General features: G+C 53.3%; 1 protein-coding gene and 1 long non-coding RNA gene across 6 annotated transcripts in view; one reads left to right on the top strand and one right to left on the bottom strand.

The window, feature by feature from the left end:
- The window catches only part of GRK6 (G protein-coupled receptor kinase 6), a 25,771-nt gene extending 12,953 nt beyond the window's left edge, over positions 1–12,818 (bottom strand). For 3 of the 5 annotated variants that reach the window (XM_036887016.2, XM_036887017.2, XM_036887014.2), the window contains exons 1-15: positions 12,604–12,817; positions 8,957–9,052; positions 7,858–7,970; positions 7,662–7,739; positions 7,247–7,347; positions 6,824–6,916; positions 6,664–6,727; positions 6,379–6,519; positions 5,922–6,112; positions 5,093–5,130; positions 4,921–5,010; positions 3,775–3,983; positions 3,546–3,683; positions 325–462; positions 108–242 (exon numbers count right to left, since the gene is read on the bottom strand). In XM_036887016.2, coding sequence (XP_036742911.1) covers positions 108–242; positions 325–462; positions 3,546–3,683; positions 3,775–3,983; positions 4,921–5,010; positions 5,093–5,130; positions 5,922–6,112; positions 6,379–6,519; positions 6,664–6,727; positions 6,824–6,916; positions 7,247–7,347; positions 7,662–7,739; positions 7,858–7,970; positions 8,957–9,052; positions 12,604–12,655 — 1,677 coding nt within the window. In that variant the 5' untranslated portion in view covers positions 12,656–12,817. Of the gene's footprint in view, positions 1–107; positions 243–324; positions 463–3,545; positions 3,684–3,774; positions 3,984–4,920; positions 5,011–5,092; positions 5,131–5,921; positions 6,113–6,378; positions 6,520–6,663; positions 6,728–6,823; positions 6,917–7,246; positions 7,348–7,661; positions 7,740–7,857; positions 7,971–8,956; positions 9,053–12,603 lie in introns of all 5 variants that reach the window. The other 2 variants (XM_036887018.2, XM_036887019.2) reach the window with 2 other exon arrangements.
- Positions 7,980–17,150, top strand: LOC130680854 (uncharacterized). The gene is made up of 3 exons (XR_008993886.1): positions 7,980–8,428; positions 9,578–9,642; positions 15,923–17,150. It is a non-coding gene; the product is annotated as an uncharacterized LOC130680854 (long non-coding RNA).

The raw sequence follows: 17,150 nt of genomic DNA, 5'->3' as shown, positions 1-17,150 counted from the left end.
AGCTGGAGGATGCCCACTTCCAGCTCATGCGGGCACCAGCTCTGCCTCCCACCCACCGTCCCCTGAAGCCAGCCTGGGAGGCCCAATAGGACACTGCTGGGGATTACCTGGCGACTGAAGAGTCTCTGTAGCAGCCCTTTCTTGGGGGGTGCAGGCGGCTGGCCCTTCCAATCTAGGTCTGGGGGAACCGAGCCATCCAGCCCGAAAACATTCAGCTCCTGGAAGCATTCAGTCTCCACCATCTGCCACAAAACAGGCGGCTATGAGAACTGCCCCCAGGGCCACCACCCTGCAGCTCACCCCAGCAGCTGGGCAGGCCCCCACCTCATTCTGCCAGGGGATGGGCACACTGCCCGTGGCAAACTTCTGATAGAAGTCCTGGTCAGTGGGTTCTAGCTCCACACCCTTAACCGTGGAAAATTGTTCAATGTCCAGAACATCCTTGCAGTAAATGGCCTGGGGCTGGGGGAACAGAGGCAGCAGTCAGATAGGAACACCACACACCCACACCCATACCCATGGGAAGGCAGCTCAGCCCTGAGAATCACTCTAGCCTTGGCCTCGTTATGCCCTAACCTTTGCAACTCTCTGCTTTGAATTAGAAATCAGGAGCCCTGTGTACTTTGTAAGCACAGCAAACCCTTCTTAAATTAGGGACTGTTAGCCCTCTCTAATCACTGACCAATGAAGCTGTTGATGGTAGGCTTTTCCCAGGTGGTGGTACCTGACCTGCTGAAGCCAGCCAGCCCCCACAGGACCTTGTGGAGACAGTAATAGGCACCCCTCCACCTGCACACAACTGTCTAGGTGTGCAAGTGGTGAGGTGAACACAGGCTGAACTTTAGCTGACCTTTTCAGTTGGGCCCCTCATGCAGGGCCTGGAGCTAACAGGTCCTGTCCTGACATGTCCAATTGTTTGCCCCATCCTTTCATGCTTCATAGCCAACTAGAGAATTAGTCCTCCCACCTTCCCAAACCCCTAGGCCCTGCTGGGAGCCTACCTCACTGCAGGCGACCACTTTCTTTTTTATCTTTACATTGTTTCCTAAATCCTACTAAGGATGTTTATTAAAACATCATTGTGTAAAATGGTGCAGCTGCTTTGGAAAACAGTCTGGCAGTACACAAAGGGTTAAACACAGCGTTAGCACATGAACCAGCAATTCTACTCCTAAGTATATATCCAAGAGAAATGAAAACATATGTTCCCACAAAAACTTGTATGTGAATGTTCACAGCAACATTATTCATAATAGCCAAAAAGTGGAAACAATCCTAATGTCTATCAACTGATGAACAGATAAAGAAAATGTGGCATATTCAAACAATGAAATATTATTCTGTCATAAAAAAGGCACAAAGTACTGATACATGCTATAGTACTAATGATCCTTGAAAACATTGTGCAAAGTCAAAGAAGTCAGTCACAAAGGACCACATACTACATATTGTCTAACTCAATTTATATGAAATGCTCAGAATAAGCAAATACATAGAAACAGAAAGCAGATTAGTGGTTGCAAGGGGCCAGGGGGAGGGGAGAATGGAGTGACAATTAATGGGTATGGGGTTTTTTTGGGGGGCGGGAGGGGTGATGAAAATGTTCTAAAATAAATCATGGTGATGGTTGCATAACCCTAAGTATGCTGAAAGCCATTTAATTACTCACTTTAAATGAGTGAATTGTACAATAAGTGAATTAAATCTCAATAAACCTGTTGAAAACTGTATAATCATGTTTTTCATCTGTTGCTTCTAAGTGGTCAAACTCCAGTTTTTCTAATTTTGAATGAAAGACCCAGGGGCAGTGGGATGATTTCAAGGTTAATGAGATGACTGAATGGGGAGCCAGAGTAAACTTGAGTGGTAGTGCCAGCCCCAAAGCAGACCTCTGGACATCAGAGTCTCAGCTCAATTGCCCGCCCCAATGCCCACACTGCTGGTGATGGTGAGGCCTACAGGACATGGTCTTTCACAGGCAGCAGGCTCCTAACTCGCTTCCTACTTCCACTCAAACTTCGACAGCTCACCCTGCTGTATTTCACATTCCTACTCGACATTCCCCAAAGGCCCCCACCACACTCAGAATAAGACCACCGGACCCTTTCCCTGCATGCACTCACCCCAGCCACACTGGCCTTCTCACTGCTGTTCTAGCTCTCAAGGCTGGTCCCTGCCCCAGGAGCTCAATGGCTGGCTGTTCCTTCTTGGAATTCTCACACCCCAATACTTGACACAGCTCTCTCGTTCAGTTATTTTAGGCTTCTGCTTAACCATCAGCTCCTCAGAGACCATCCTGTTTAAAAATACTCCCACAACACATCATTCCTTATCTTTTTCTTAGCCTCCTTTATTTTTTTCTGTTGTACTTCATATTACCTGAAATTCTTTTTCACATAGTGGTTTATTTTGATGTGTCTCCCTATTAGAACATGAAGGCAGGATTGGGTCCTGTTGACCTCATTATCTCCAACATCTGACACATATGGGCACTCAGATATTTGTTGAATGAATAAACAATCACATGTGCAGCTGACAGCCATCAACCTGGCCTGCCCATCACCTTCCTGCCTCACCAGTGTTCTTGGTGAACTGTCAATCACACACTCAGTCCTCTTACACATGGGGGGGCAAGCACATGACCTAATCTTGGCCAATCAGAATTTTCCTTGTGACTTCATACATAGAAGCCTGAATTTCAGTGGGAGAAGTCAACAGGCCGCAGCAGAGCCAAGAGATGGAGTCTGGCAAGATGGCATGAAACACTGATGCTGGCCTTCCTCTGAGACTTTCTGGCCAAACAAATAAGCTTCACGTTGGCCATAATCAAACTTGAGTTGAGTTTCTGCCACTTGGAAGGTGACTTGAGGATGTTCCTGCCTGCAGGATGCCTGACCCACTGAGATGCTCGGCAAATGGGTGAGACGCTATAAGGGGGTGGTCAGTGCTGCCAGGTGTGGTGGCAGCAGATTTGCTGCCAGCCCAACAGCCCTTATCCCGCTGGCAATGGAATCTTGGTTTTTCTTTGGGGAACTGACCTCCCCCATTGGCAGTGGTTCAGGTGGGCATGTGATCCCAGTATGGCCACTGGGAGCCCTTGAATAATCAGAGGCAATGAGCATCAGCCTTAGGAGTTTTTTCTCCTTTTTAGGACTTCTTTTGAAATTATTGGGTAAGAGGTACTCTCTGTCTACTGGGGTGGCTGAGCTAGTAGGATGTGAGCCTGAACTGCTGGGCCCATCACTGCCACGCCCTGAGAGAGCTGCCTGAATGGAGACTGCACGTTGATCAGGTCAGTGGGGAGAGGAAGAAAGAGGATTCCTATAACACTGTTGGAGCCCTGGATCAGGTACGCCAAGAGACAGATCTACTCCGGGACTTTTCACTTTTGTGAACCCAGTGAGTTACCCATTCTGTTGGTTAAGACATTTGAGTTGGGTTTTCTAATACTTGCACTGAAGGTGGCCTGACATCCTCCAAGAGCCTGGACCCAAAGCCCCTGCCCTGGCTTGGCCCTGCCCTGAGCAGGAATGGGTGGCACTCACATCAGGCTTGAAGGGTGGCTCCTGCATGCCAGCTCCCAGCCGCTTGAAGTTCAGCTTCTTGAAGAGGGCGTGCTCCTTCACCTCGCGGGCACCACCCCCACGACACCCCAGGCGCTCAGCAGGGTCCTTGCAGAGGAGCTGCAGCAGGGCAGGGCAAGTCAGGGGGGCCTCTGGAGAGGTGTCCCCAGCCCTGGCCCTGGCCAGCCAGGCCTCCCGCCGGCTGCCATACCTGGGAGCAGAGCGAGCGGGCCTGTGGGGAAAAGCGCTCAGAGTACTCCTCAGACACCTCCTTCACCAGCCGCTCCACCTCCTCCCGCTTGATCTTCTTCTTCCTCTGCTGGAAAGGCGACTGGCCTGCAATCATCTCGTACAGGAGGCAGCCTAGCGCCCACCAGTCTGGACTGAACATGTACCGTTCATTCTTCACCACCTCTGGAGCTGGGCAGGTTGGAACGGGAGTTAGAGCTGGGCAGGAGGTGGGAACTGAGCCCCGGGACCCCAGGAATGCCCAGTGCACACCAAGGCAGGGGATCAGCTCAAACATCCATCTGCCAGGTAGAGCACATGCCCTGTCAGAGGGAGCTGACATGGCCCTGCAGGGAGCCAGGTCTTCTGATCTTTCAAGAGATGTGAGGAATCTGTAGTTTTAATGTGAAGCTGTCTGGCTTATCGAATGTTGACGACAACCCATTCAGATTATTTTAGAAACAACTTGATTCAAATACAAATGTAGGCCAAATCAGGCCATGTGGCTACCAGTTTGCAACCATTAGATTTAAAATCAGAACAAGGAAAGGAGGAGACTCATTTGCTAAATACCTACTGTCTGCCAATGCAGGTACCTGGGAATTTTTGCCTCTACTACCTCTTTTCATCTTCAAGGGAACCCTGGGAGAAGGTATGATGATTACTTTAGGAAAGTGGGGCTGGAGAAGTGGAGTGTATGGCCCAAGGACCCAGGACATACAAGCAAGGGGAGCAGCCTGTAGCCTGTAGCTGTCTACTGTGTCATGTGGTCCCCAAGGGCAATATGGGGGTCACATCTTGGCCCCCACCACACACAGGCATGGGTACTCTACTCTCAGCATGTGCGGTTCAGGGTGGGGAAGGCTGGAGCCACAGAAACAGGTTTGAGTCCCTTCTCATTTTTCACTGGCAGCCACCTGCGGGCCCAGCCAATAGTAGCTCAGTATTTAGTGAGTGAACAATATGGATTCACAGGTGTGTGGGGCCCTAGATGAATCTTGGTCTCCTAATCTATAAAAAGGCTGTATCAGCTTTTTCTACTCCCTGGGGCACAGGACACTCCCAAAGAGAAGTGGTGGTACTGGACCCAGCACAGCAAGGGGACCCAGGAGGCCAGCAGGAGACTCACCCATGTAGCCCACGGTGCCCACGCGGCCTTTGATGGTCTGGCCCTCAGGCACATGCACAGCCAGCCCCAAGTCAGAGATGCGGATGTGACCTGAACGTGGATGAAAAAGGGGGGCCAATTAAGCAGGTGAACTAGACCCCACCCCACGCCACCTCTGCAGCCCCCCACCCACCGTGGTCATCCAACAGGATGTTCTCTGGCTTCAGGTCCCTGTGGAGAAAAAAGAACAGGGTCAGATGCTCCTCAGTTTGCTGGGCAGCCAGACAGGGCCACCCCCTCCTATCTGGCTTGCGTCCTGGGATGACATGTGGAGCAAGGTGCAGGAGCCACTTGCTGCTAGGGAAATAGCCCTGTGCCCCCCCAGCAGCAGCCCCAACTCAAGGAAATAACTGAAGGGCCTACAGGGCCAGGACTCCCAGGACTCACTAGGCAGGTGGAAGGCAGCTCGCACCAGGGGAAGCTCCCCGGATGTCACCAAGTAGCCTTGCTCACCCCTGATGTCATGGGGCTCCCACCTTCCCCTTCTTTGTTGGCTGACTCTACTTTCTTGTCCATCAAATGGAAGTTACTCATCCATCCCCTCACAGGGCTGTGAAGCTCAAACAAAATCACTACCAATAACAAGCAGAGCTCTCTAGTTGAGCCCTGTGCACCCCACTCCATGCACTTTACTGAACCATCTCATTTGGTCTTTGCAACAACGTGCACAGCAAGAATTATCATCTCTGCTTCCCAAGAAAGGAAATGTTGTTGGGAGCAGGAACCTGACTGACCCAATGTCACAAAGAAAGGCGTGACAACACCAGGACTCACACACAGGTCAGCCAGACCTCAGGGCCTGGGTTCTGAGCATCTAAAATCTGCCTAGCATGGGCAAGCGTGGAGCCATGAGTCAGGATCTGGCAGGGTTCAGACAGGCTTATCTTGCAGCGACAGCCCTAGCACACCAATAGCCTTCCACAGCCTCCGCCACATGCAGCAGGGAGGGCCAAAGCCTGAACCTGTACACGATGCGCTCCCGGTGCAGGTCCTCCAGGCCACAGCAGATCTCCGCGGCGTAGAAGATGGCCCGTGCCTCAGGGAAGCCAGCCTGGCCCATGTGGTAAATGTGGAACTTAAGGTCACCTCCGTTCATCAGCGTCAGCACCAGGCACAGCGCATCCTTGGTCTCATAGGCATAGGCCAAGCTCACCTGTGGCAAGGGGACCCAAGCCCTCAAGCAGGAGCCACGGGCAATGTGGTGGCAGGGCTGCTGCCAACCACCCCAAAAAATCCTTCTCAGTGCCACTCCTTTGGGGCCCAGCCTGCTTCCCAGGCCTGGTGTCAACATCCCAAACCCGCCCTTCGCAGGCATCTCCCAGGCCAGGGAGGGTAGGAAGAGACCTTAGCCTGATGAGTGAAGAGGGCAGGGTAAGCGCATGGCCAGGGGGCAGGGAGAGATCTCCTGTCTGTACTTACTACAAACCTACTGTTCACTTTCTCCAGGATCTGCTTCTCATTGAGTGCCATGGCCTCCCCTTTCCGCTTCTTAATCCGCTTCTTCTCCAGCTTCTTGCAAGCGTACATTTTGCCTGTTGCCCGCACCTGGCAGGCACACACCTATAGCCAGGGTAGTTGGGAAAAACAGGGACCAGCTGTGCCCTTCCTGGGAGTCCAGGGGCTCAGAGCTGGAAAGAGGCTGGTCCAGGGCCCAGCCTACCCCACTTCCACACAATGCCAGGGAACTCTGGCCTGGCTACTTACCTCTCCAAAGCCACCTTTGCCCAGAACTCGGTACTGCCTGAAGGTATTTTTGGTCACTGGCTGCCTGTGAGCAAGGGGTTGGAGAGCACATGCTGGTTGAGCAAGGCCTGGGAGAACCCCAGCAACCTGGCTACTCAGTTCGAGCCATCAAGTTGCTCACCTTTCCAGCCACTTCCACTGCAGGAAACGGTTGAAGTAGATGCTGTCGAGGTAGTCGGCAAAAGGGGCCATGCTCAGGTACTCATGGGTCAGCCTGTTGAGAAGGCCCAGCCTGCCAGTCAGCCTGACACCCCAGGTTCTCAGCTTAATGGGCCAGGCCCTGTTATGTGCATACTCATCCCAAAAGGCGACACCTCAGCCAACCCTCCTGCTAACCCACCTAGACAGGAGACACACACACCCATGCTATAGCTGAAGAAGCTACAGAGAGGGGAAGCAACCTGCCCAAGGTCACACAGCAGGGGCAACCCTGGGGTAAGAGGCTAAGCTCCCTCACCAGCTGCTGAGCTGTTCACAACCTCTGGGCCCACAGAAGCTCCCTCCTTGGGACACAATTCCAGGCCCAGGGCCAGTGACAGCTTACCGGGTGAGCTCCTGGAAGAGGTCTTTGCAGGGCCCCTGCTCCAGCTGCTGGGTGCAGTTAGTCACCAGTTGCCAGGGGACCTCAGGGATAAGGTCAGGACCCTGAGGACAGGCCGCAGACAGGGGAGTGTAGGTGGCTCCCTTAGCCAGTGTCCCATTCCCAGGTCATAAATGGCAGACATCTCGAGCCCATGTTAGGGACAACTGTAGCCAGTAGTGCACCAGCCCTGCCTGGTTGCTGAACTCAGTTCCTGTAGCTACCCTTGAGGCAGGGTGAAGCAGAGCCACTGGCAGCCTGTCTGGCCCACAGGGCTGGCTGGTGAGCTGGAGCACGCCAGGGCACTCTCTGTGTTCATTCCTCTCCCTATCACTGCGCTCTCCCCACTGCTGTCATCCTTCCCTCACTGCTCACTCACCGTGTGGCTCAGAAAATTCTGCATTAGCCGCCGCCCACACGCCTTCCGCTTCTCATCAGGGGTCACTTCATACTCGGCCTGCAGGGTGGGAGGCAGAGAAGCCTAGGGTCTGGGCTGAGTGACAGGTATAGGGCAATGGGGCACACATGGCCCAGGACCTCTGCCCACCCTTGGTGTTGGGCTGGGCCTCACTCACCACCCCATCCAGGAAGGCAATGCAGCGCATAAGCTCAGGCCTCGTTGCACAGAACTCTCGGAACAGTAGGCGCCCAATAGGCTGCCGCTCACACAAGCTATGGTAGTCACGCTCTGCAAGCAGAGGTGGGAACTGCTGGGTCCCAGACCTAGAGCCTGCCAGCGGGGCACTCCTGCCCATACCACCAGGCCCTGGGGCCCCCACAGCTTCCAGCCCTGCAGTATGGCAGCCACTATCTCTTCTGGAACCCACACCACAACACTGAGGTGGGCACTACTATTATTCCCATCATAGCTTGGGACTCTGAGGCCCAGAGAGACTAACTTATTTGCCCAATATCACAAAGCCAGGAATGTGGCCCCAGAGTAGGGGCCTTCACCTCCCCCTGCTATCTCCCAGTTCACACCAGTTGTATACGTCACAGTACTGGGGTTGGGTGTGGTCTGTGAGGTTCCGGCTGGCTCGGGCCAGGCCCAAACCTGCTGCCTGCCTGGCGAAAGTGCAGGAGGAAGCTGTGGCTTCCGGCGAGCTTGAGGCTAGGCCTCCTTCCCAGGCGGTAGAAGCAGCCATAGTATGCTCCCTGCCCACGTGCATGCTTAGAGGGGGCCTGGGCAACTGTGGGTGCTGCTTGGACCCAGGGACTCAGCCAAGATAAGCAGGAACTAGAGTCCTGGAGCCTTCTGGTCAAGCTTTGCTGGGCCCTCCCCAGAGCTGGGCTGAGCACAGGCCTCGGGCTCCCAACGCAATCTGTGGGCTGGCTCTGACTCCAACTGAGCCCTCTGTCCCGTTCACCATAGGCCTGGCCCTCCCTTCCTCTGCTTCTCTCAGGCTGCCCCAAATCTGACCCTGCCCTACTCTCCATGCCCACCCCAACCACCCCTGCTGTCCTGTTTGCTCTCTGTCCTCCACCCATCTCAAGCCCAGGAACTGAAACTGGGGTGGGTTGGGCAGCCTCAATCTTCCTGCTCCCGGGACACCCCTGCTGACCTTGCCCCTCTGCCCCAAAGCAAGGTCTCAGGGGAGGCTCCCTCCAGCACCAGCAGGTCCCCCTTGCCTCAGCACACCTCCTCCCCCTCCCCAGTCTCCACCCAGGCCTCACCAAGGCTGAGCCTCAGCTCTTCACACTGGCTGATATGGGGGAACTGCAGCATCTGTCGCCATTTCTTGCTTTTACCTTTGCGATTCCCGCCACCACCTGTGGGAACAAACAGGTGCTGGGTCTCGAGTCCTGCCACCATTGTGCCTGCACTCAAAGGTTCAATGTAGTCTGGAGCCTACTTTACTTCAGGAGGCCCCTCAGGCCTTCCTCGCACGTGCTCCAACATACCCTCACGGGGTTCCAGGAGGGTTGGTCCCCTGGACCCTACTGCAGGGGCTCCTGGGCTGCAAGAGCTCAGAGGGGCAGTGAGGCCAGGCTGCTGGGGAAGCTTCAGCTGCTCCCTACCAGGTAGGAGTTTCCCAGGTAAAGAAAATAGAGAAGGACATGACAGTGGTAGGAACTGTGTTAAGTCATGCCCAGAAGGAAGACTCCAAGACATGTCCCACAGGCCAGAGGCAGAAGATAGGCTGGGTCACTGGGGAGGCTCCAGGACCCTATTACTTGGCCCTGCATCAGAAATATCAGACTCAAACAAGATGGTGGCAGGAAGGCTGGCCCTCAGGATCCCCACCCTTGGACATAGGGCTTCTCTGGCCCTGATACCTGCCTCATTTTACTTAGCTGAGCCCCGGATCTGCAGCTGCTGAGACCACACTAGGAGCTCAAATGCCTCCAAAGTCAGACAGGTATGGTAAATGTGAGCCCAATGGAGGCAACAGGGGATGGTGGGGAGTATGGTGAACTGGACTGGGCATGCCTCTTTTAAGAGGAACAGCTACAGCACAATTCCAGCTCATTGTTTGATTGCTGCTAGATAGGAATGATGGCTCAGTGTGGCCAGTTCTTCTGATTTTTCAAAAGCAGCTGGGAATCTGGACTGCTATATGAAATATTGGTTCCTATTAGAAAAAAAAAAACCCTGCTGCAACCAAATAAATAAAACATGTTGAAGAGCTAGCCATAGGTATTCCCTGAGCCACAAGTTTGAGAACAGTGGAAGGAGCCTGAGTCTATGAGTCTCAGAGAACTGGGTTTGAATCTCCAATTTACACTTTAGGTCCATGCCTTGCTCTACATGAACCTCAACTTCTCCATGTGTACTCGGGCTCAATACCTCCAGAGGTGTTGTCAGGGTGACTAGGAAAGTCTGTGTCCAGCACGCAGTAGGGCTATGGCAAGAGGTGGGCCACAGCTCCAACAACTCAATGGCAACCTCAGGCAACCACCTTCCCTTGCCTGGCCTCGGTTTCCCCTCTGCTTTCCCCAGCCTTGTTTCCCTTTGGCCTGGCTGGAGGCAGGTGGTGCAGGACTGACTTTTAGGGAGGGGCAGGACTGGATCCCTTGACGGGTTCTAGGACCTAAGGTGATGGAGGAGGAAGTGTTGAAGAGCACCCATTGAGAAACCTGCTAGCAGCCCTCCTGCGCCTGCTCCCCACATACCCTGCAGTCATTGCTCCACTGTGAAGGATCAGCAGCCCCCACCCCCAACCTGGGGCAAGGCCTCCCCAGAAAGGGAACTCCTCCCCCACCCCCACAAGTCCCTCACCCAACCCTCCATCCGCCTGCACCCCACCAGTTACTTCCTCCTCCCCCTCCTCCCAGCCACATCAAGGCAGCAGCAGAGTCACATGCAAATATCCTGTCCTGGAACTGCCACCCAAGGAGTCAGGGGGGCTTCTCCCCACCCTAGCCTGGCCCCCTCCTTGTGCCTATAGGCATGTGCGAAAAGAAAAAGGACTTAGTGAGGGCTCAGACCTCCAGGGCCGCCTCATCTCATCCTCACAGCAACTCTGCCAGACTGGGCCCAATTTCATAAGAAAACTGAGACCCTGAACTGAGGAATTCAACCCGTCCAAGATCACAAAGCCTAGAGGGGCCAGAGGCAGGATGCGAACCCAGCTTCCTGAGACCACAACCCAAGCTCCCTTCTCACCAGACATGCTGGGCACCTATTAGGTGTCATCCGAATACACATACCAAGGGTTCTCAAACCACTTAGGGCCTCAGATCACGGGAAGTTTACAAAGGCCCAGCTGCAAGCTGTCAGCTCATGATGGGATTCCGATGCAGTCAGTCTCTGGGCCAGGGTTCAGAACTCGGTGACAATCGGAATTTCCTTTAGTTTTCATACACCATCCCCAGCCACTCAACCAAAAGGGTTACTGAAGTTCAGAGAGAAGAGACTTGTCTGAAGCCATGCAGGTGAAACGGGCAGAGCCAGGTTGCGGTAAGGGTTTTCAAGTGGAGGCACAGGCCGGGTCTGGCCATACTCCCCTAGGCCACACCCATGGCCTAAGGAAGCCTGTCTGAAAGTGCCCACACTCTGGCCAGGCAAAGCAGTAGCTACAGCCCTAGTAAGGGAGGCCTGGTCAGGCTCTTCCCCCACCCTCCCTAACTGGCTGGATGACGATGCAGAACAGAATCCACAGATGCCCCCAGAGGCCGGGAGGAAGGCCTAGCCCCCGGAATTGATAAGGGACAGGAGATAGGGAGGCTCTGAGCACTAAGGACCCAGCCTACCATGCCCATTTCCAGGCAGCACTGCTCTACGATCAACACCCACTAAACAGGAAAGGGACACCAAATACTATGCTAGCTGGGGGCTCCTCTGAGCTTCCTACAGACCATGTTGGGGGTATTGTATGTCCCAGTCTGCACCTGTTTCACACCTGTAAAATGGGGCAGAAAGGTGAAGCTGATGACCCTTTCAGCCAGGAGTGGAAAAACTGTCACAAGCTCACTGCCCTAGAGTTCCAAAAAGAAGGGTCTTGTTCATTACTGGTCCCCAGCCCTTTGGACAGGACAGGGAGTAGAATGGGTGTTTGGTGATTATGTTACTGAGGTGGACAGGGGCAGCTGAGGGGCAGTGAGGACCAGGGTCTGGTAATTCTGTGTCCCCCACACTCCCATAAAGCAGGTGCCTGGTAACATCTGTGGTAGGAACCACACATTCACCAGACCTACTCTCTCTGCCAGGCCTTGCAGTTACAGTCCCACAAGCCTGGCACGCTCTTTTCCTTCAAAGCTCAGCGTCCACTTATTTCTGTGCCTGTTTGGCCCTCTAGACCCGTGGGCTTCCTAAGGGCAAAAACCGTGATCCATTCACCTCTTTCCTCAGTGTCCTGAGGCAATGGGCAAGTGACAGTCATGTTGGTAGCATTTGTGACCAGCAGTTTCCCAAGTCGAATGGGTTGTGCTATAGCAGAGGCTCCATTCATTCATTACCCAAACCTTTATCCTGTACTAACTTTGTGACGGTCCAGGCTGGGCGCGGGGTCTGGGCCCGGGGCAGGTAGGGTAGATTGCCCTTTCCCGGGGTATCTTCTCGCCTCTCACCTGGGAGAGGCCACAGAGAGGCTCTTCTGAAGCCCAGGTCCCACCCGTCCCTCTTCCTTCCTCTCTCCTTCCCTTATACCCCCTCTACTCCGACGCCGCGAGGGCGGCGGCCTGACTCCCGCCCCTTCCTGGGCCCCGACTCCGCGGGGCAGGTACGAAGGAAGACAGCCGGCCGGAAAGACTCGTGTCTGCGCTAGGCGCGGGGTGCGGAGCGCGCTGCCCTAAGTGATCGGGCGACTGGGGTGCCCCGCCGAGCTCAGAGGCCGTGCGTCCGCGTTCCCCGCACCCAGCCGCCCTCCCGGCCTCCTCACCTTCCCGGGCCTTGAGAAGCACCGTGTTCGCTACGATGTTCTCGAGCTCCATGGGCTGCGGCGCTGCCGGGCCCGCCGGGCCGCGCCGCCGGCCGGGATCGCGCGCGGGAGCCGGGGCCGGAGGGCGATCGGCGCGGCTCGGCTCGGCTAGCAGTGACCGCACCGCGGCCTCCCGGGCCTCCCCGGCCACCGCCGCCCGCTGTGCACTCCCCGCCCCCTTCGGGGGGGCCGCCCCGTCCCAGGCCCCGGCCCGCCCTCTGTTTACTTTACTCGGCCAATAACTGGGCGAGCGCTCCCCGCGCCGTCTTCCCATTAGACAGCTTCTCCACCGTTCCCCACCCCCTGAGCCAGGGTTTCGCTCAAAGAAGCGGGGGGGCGGAATTTAATACGTTACCTCGTCTTGGTTGGTCTGCGGTGGGGTTCAGCCCCTAGGTTCGAATTTCTGAGCCTTCATAGGAGAGTGAACTGCCAATTAGGGCCGAGCCCTCTCTAGGACAACGGAGGTGTGCTCTGGGTCACGCCCTGGATACCAGATGTTTGATTGGATAAAGTAAACGTCAGTCATTCTCAACCCTACCCTCTGATTGGGTCATCAGAGAGGGGTGTGGCCCGCCTTGGCTTTTCCAAGGTTTGTAGAGGATGCATTTGATATCCCAGGCCTCCTGCAAGCGCGCCGAGGACTGATTTGGGCCATGTGTCCGGCCGTACTCCTTTGGATCAGCCCATCCCGCAGGGCGCACGTCGGAAGTGGGAAGAGGCTCAGAGGAGGCTGGAGACCTACCCAAGGGCTCCCTGGCCTCCAGCCCGGCTGCCGCGGGCGTGCCCGCCCCGCCCGAACAGCCGGATGTTGTGATTTCTCTCCACCCACTCGACCTCACCCGCCCTTGGCCTCTGCTGCCTTATTAGGCAGGTCTACCGCCCCAAGACGTTGGGATGAGCTCACGCCCATTTTACAGGTGGGGGGCCGAGGCGCCAGAGGTCTAGTGGTTGGCGCCAGGCTGAGGACTAGGAAGAAAACAGAGCCGAAGTTTTACAGCTAATCAACACCTAGCTCAACATCCTGCTCCCTCCACTCTCACTTGACACACCAGGAAACGAGGCTTGCCCAAACAGCGAGGAAGGCACAGCCAGATTCGACTAGGCTTCTCTGATCCCTACCCATTCTTTCATCCCACATACAGAGCTCCCTCTTTGTGACAGGCACTGAGCCAGGTGCTGGAGAATACAGTGGTGTCAGCAAGATGGCCAAGCTCCCTGATTACATGCTGGAGGGGGATAAAGGTGATAATCTTACAAACAAATACATGGGATGGTCTCAGAGAGGTTAAGTGGTGTTAACTAAGAGGTTAAGACAAAATACTAAAAGAGCGAGGGGGAATGGTCTCAGGGTGCGACATGTGAGCAGATCTACCCACACAAGGATCTGGAGGAACAGAGTTTAAATAACTGCAAATCCTCTGATCCTAGATTAACTTTGGTGTGTTCGAACGAGTAACAGGAAGAAGGCCTATGTAACTTCATGGCCCAGTTGTCTGAGATGAGGTGAACAAGCTAGATCATGGAAGTCTTTGTAGACCATGGTGAGGAATTCGTTTTCCTTAGGTGAAATGCCTTTGAGTGGATGATTTATACTTTAAAAGATCACTCCAGCTGGTGATCTTTTAAGGGGTCCAAGAGCGGAAGCAGAGGAAGCAGTTGGATGGCACCGGAATTCCCAGAGAGTAGATGGCTTGGACCAAGAAGGTGTCAGTGCAGATGGAGAAAAGGGCATGGATCTAGTATACATTTGGGAATAAAAATAAGTACCTTGAAAGAGGCAAACCCAGTGGCCAGTAGGGCAAAAGGACAAAATACACTGTAAAATGAAAAAAGCAAAGTGCAGAACAGTGTGTAAGGTTTGCTACTATTTATTTTAAAAGGGTCAGGATAGGCCAGGCTATGCTATAGTAACAAACAATCCCCAAGTTTGGTGACTTAAAACAACAAAAGTTTATTTTTCAGATATGCTACATGTCCAACACAGGTTGCTGGGAGGTGGGGAGGCTCCATTCAGAGCAGTGTCTCAGGGACCAGGATGATAGGGATTCCATCTCAATTTGTGCTTCTGTGATGGCAGACATTAAAACGAAATGTGGTGAATCATACAATGGCCCTTAAAGCTTGCACCCAAAAGTGATAGAGGTCACTTCTGCTCACATTTCCTTGGCTGAGGCAAACCACATGGCCACAACTAACTTGGGGAGGGTTGCAGATTGTATTTTCCAAAGATGAGCATTGCGATAAGCTCCCGTTGTGTAGGCACTTCTGCAATGTGACCTAGTCATCACCACAGCAAGAGGTGTGCTCTACTTTCCCTGTTCTTCACTCTGGTCTGTCCTTAGTGGCTCTTGTCATCAGTAGGATCTGGTGGAAGTGATGATGCACATGAGATCTGAGGCTAGGTCAGAAAAGGCCGTGCAGCCTGGTGCGATTGCAAGGCCTGTTTTCCAGAAGCTTCTCTCAGGATGTTCCCTCAGAATCAGCAGCCATGCTGTGAGAAGCCCAGATGTGTAGGTGCTCTGCTTTGATTGACAGTCCCAGCTAAGCCCAGATCTTCTAGTCTTCCCAACCTGAGCACCAAACACATGAATTAGGAAGCCTCCAGGTGATTCCAGCTCCTGGCCATTGAAATCAGCCCCAGCCATTCAAAGGTCTCCAACTGAGGCTCCTGCTATGGTGGTGCAGAAACAAGCCATCCCTGCTGCATCCTGGCTGAATTCCAGATCCACAAAATCCATGATAATAAAATAGTTGTTTTATGCCAGTAAATTGGGAGCAGTTTTATGCAGGAATAGATTTCTGGAGTAATTACTATATGCCTACAAGGAGAATTGAACTGGAAATATTTGGTGCGCAACACTAACAACTACTACAGACAAATTTGCTTCTATCCACATGGGCTACCTCTGGAAAGCCACACGAGGCATGGGAACAGTAGTTGCCTCTGGGAAATGGGAATTAAGTGGCTGGGGATGTGGGGGGGGTAGCTTTTCATCACATAGCCTTTTGGACTCACATCATGTGACAGTATTGTTTATTTTAAAAACAATCAGCCTAATCTTGTCACTCTTCTGTTTAGAACCCTGCAGAGGCTTCCTGGGGTGGGCAGCCTTTAGGATGGCCCCAGTGATCCTCAACTCCTGGTATTCACACCATGATGTGCTCCCCTTGCCTTGAGTGTCAGTGACTTAATAACTCACTTCTACTGGAAAGAATGCAGCAGAAATGATGGAATGTCACTTCCCAGATTGCAGTACTAAACGACTGACTTCCATTTCAGGCACCCACTCTCATCCCCTTACTGGCTCACTCTGAAGAAAGCTAGCTGCCAGGTTGTGAGTGGCCCGATGGAGAGGCAAGAAACTGAGGTCTCTGGCCAACAGCCTTGTGAGTGAACTTGGAAGTGGATCCTCTCCCAGTCAAGATGACTGCAGCCAGTTCAACAGCGCCCAGGTTCCTGTCCCGCAGAAACTGTGACACAATAAATGTTTGTTGTTCAAGCTTCTTAATTTGGGGCGATTTGTTATCTCTTATTGGCAGCAATAAAGAACTAATATACTTTCCATTACACTTAAAAGTAAAACCCAAACTCTCCTCATGACCTACTGAGGCCCATCTGGATCTGGGCCCATGTAGCTCTCATCATCTCACACCCCACTCCCTCTTGTCATGCTCTGTAGAGGTCATCCGTCTGGAGCACTGTCCAATACAGCAGCCACTAGCCTCATGTGGCTATTTAAATTTAAATTGATTTAAATGAAACAATGAAAATTCAGTTCCTCAGTAACACTAACCACATTTCAGTGCTCAGTAGCCATGTGTAACTAGTGGCTCCCATATTGAACAATACAGAGAATATTCCCATCATCACAAAAGTTCTGTCAGACAGCAATGGTCTAGAGGAAGGAGGGGCTTCTATTTGTACAAAGGTTCCATGGTGACATCCAGGATGATTAGGAGAAAAATGGTACCACCAACTGAGGAGGAATGAAGGATGGCTGGATACCTTTTGGTCCCCTAAACTTGCCTGAACAGGCAGTTCTGCCAACACTTTAAATCCATACCCCAAGTCTCTGCTAGAGAAGAGGGGGATTTGTGCGTGTTTGGGTGCTTCCAGACACTTGTGAGCAGGAACCTGATGGCCTCCCACTTCTCCCATAGACCCACATCCTAGATGTGGCAAGACAGAAGACAGAGCAAGAAGATGGTGCCTTCCTGCTCTGGTCCAAAGAAGTTAATGGACAACTTTAGGTGTGCAGAGAGATCTGGGGCAGGTGTCTAGAAATTGCTGAGAAGGGGGGAGTATGTCCACATGGGAAAGTTTCTTTGTAAATGTTTGTAGATTGAGCATCAACCCTATGCCAGCCTCTGCCCTTTCACACGCATTCTCATTCAGACATTTAGGAAATCTTCTAGACTGTGGGTGCCCATCTCTCCCTAAAGAGGTATGGCAATTAAGGTTTAAAGAGGCAAAGCCCTGACCCATGGTCATGTTGAGGGTCAGTGGC

The sequence above is a fragment of the Manis pentadactyla genome, chromosome 2 (genome assembly GCF_030020395.1).
Source record: "Manis pentadactyla isolate mManPen7 chromosome 2, mManPen7.hap1, whole genome shotgun sequence".
NCBI classification, from domain to species: Eukaryota; Metazoa; Chordata; class Mammalia; order Pholidota; family Manidae; genus Manis; species Manis pentadactyla.
This window is presented reverse-complemented; position numbering and strand designations above follow the sequence as displayed.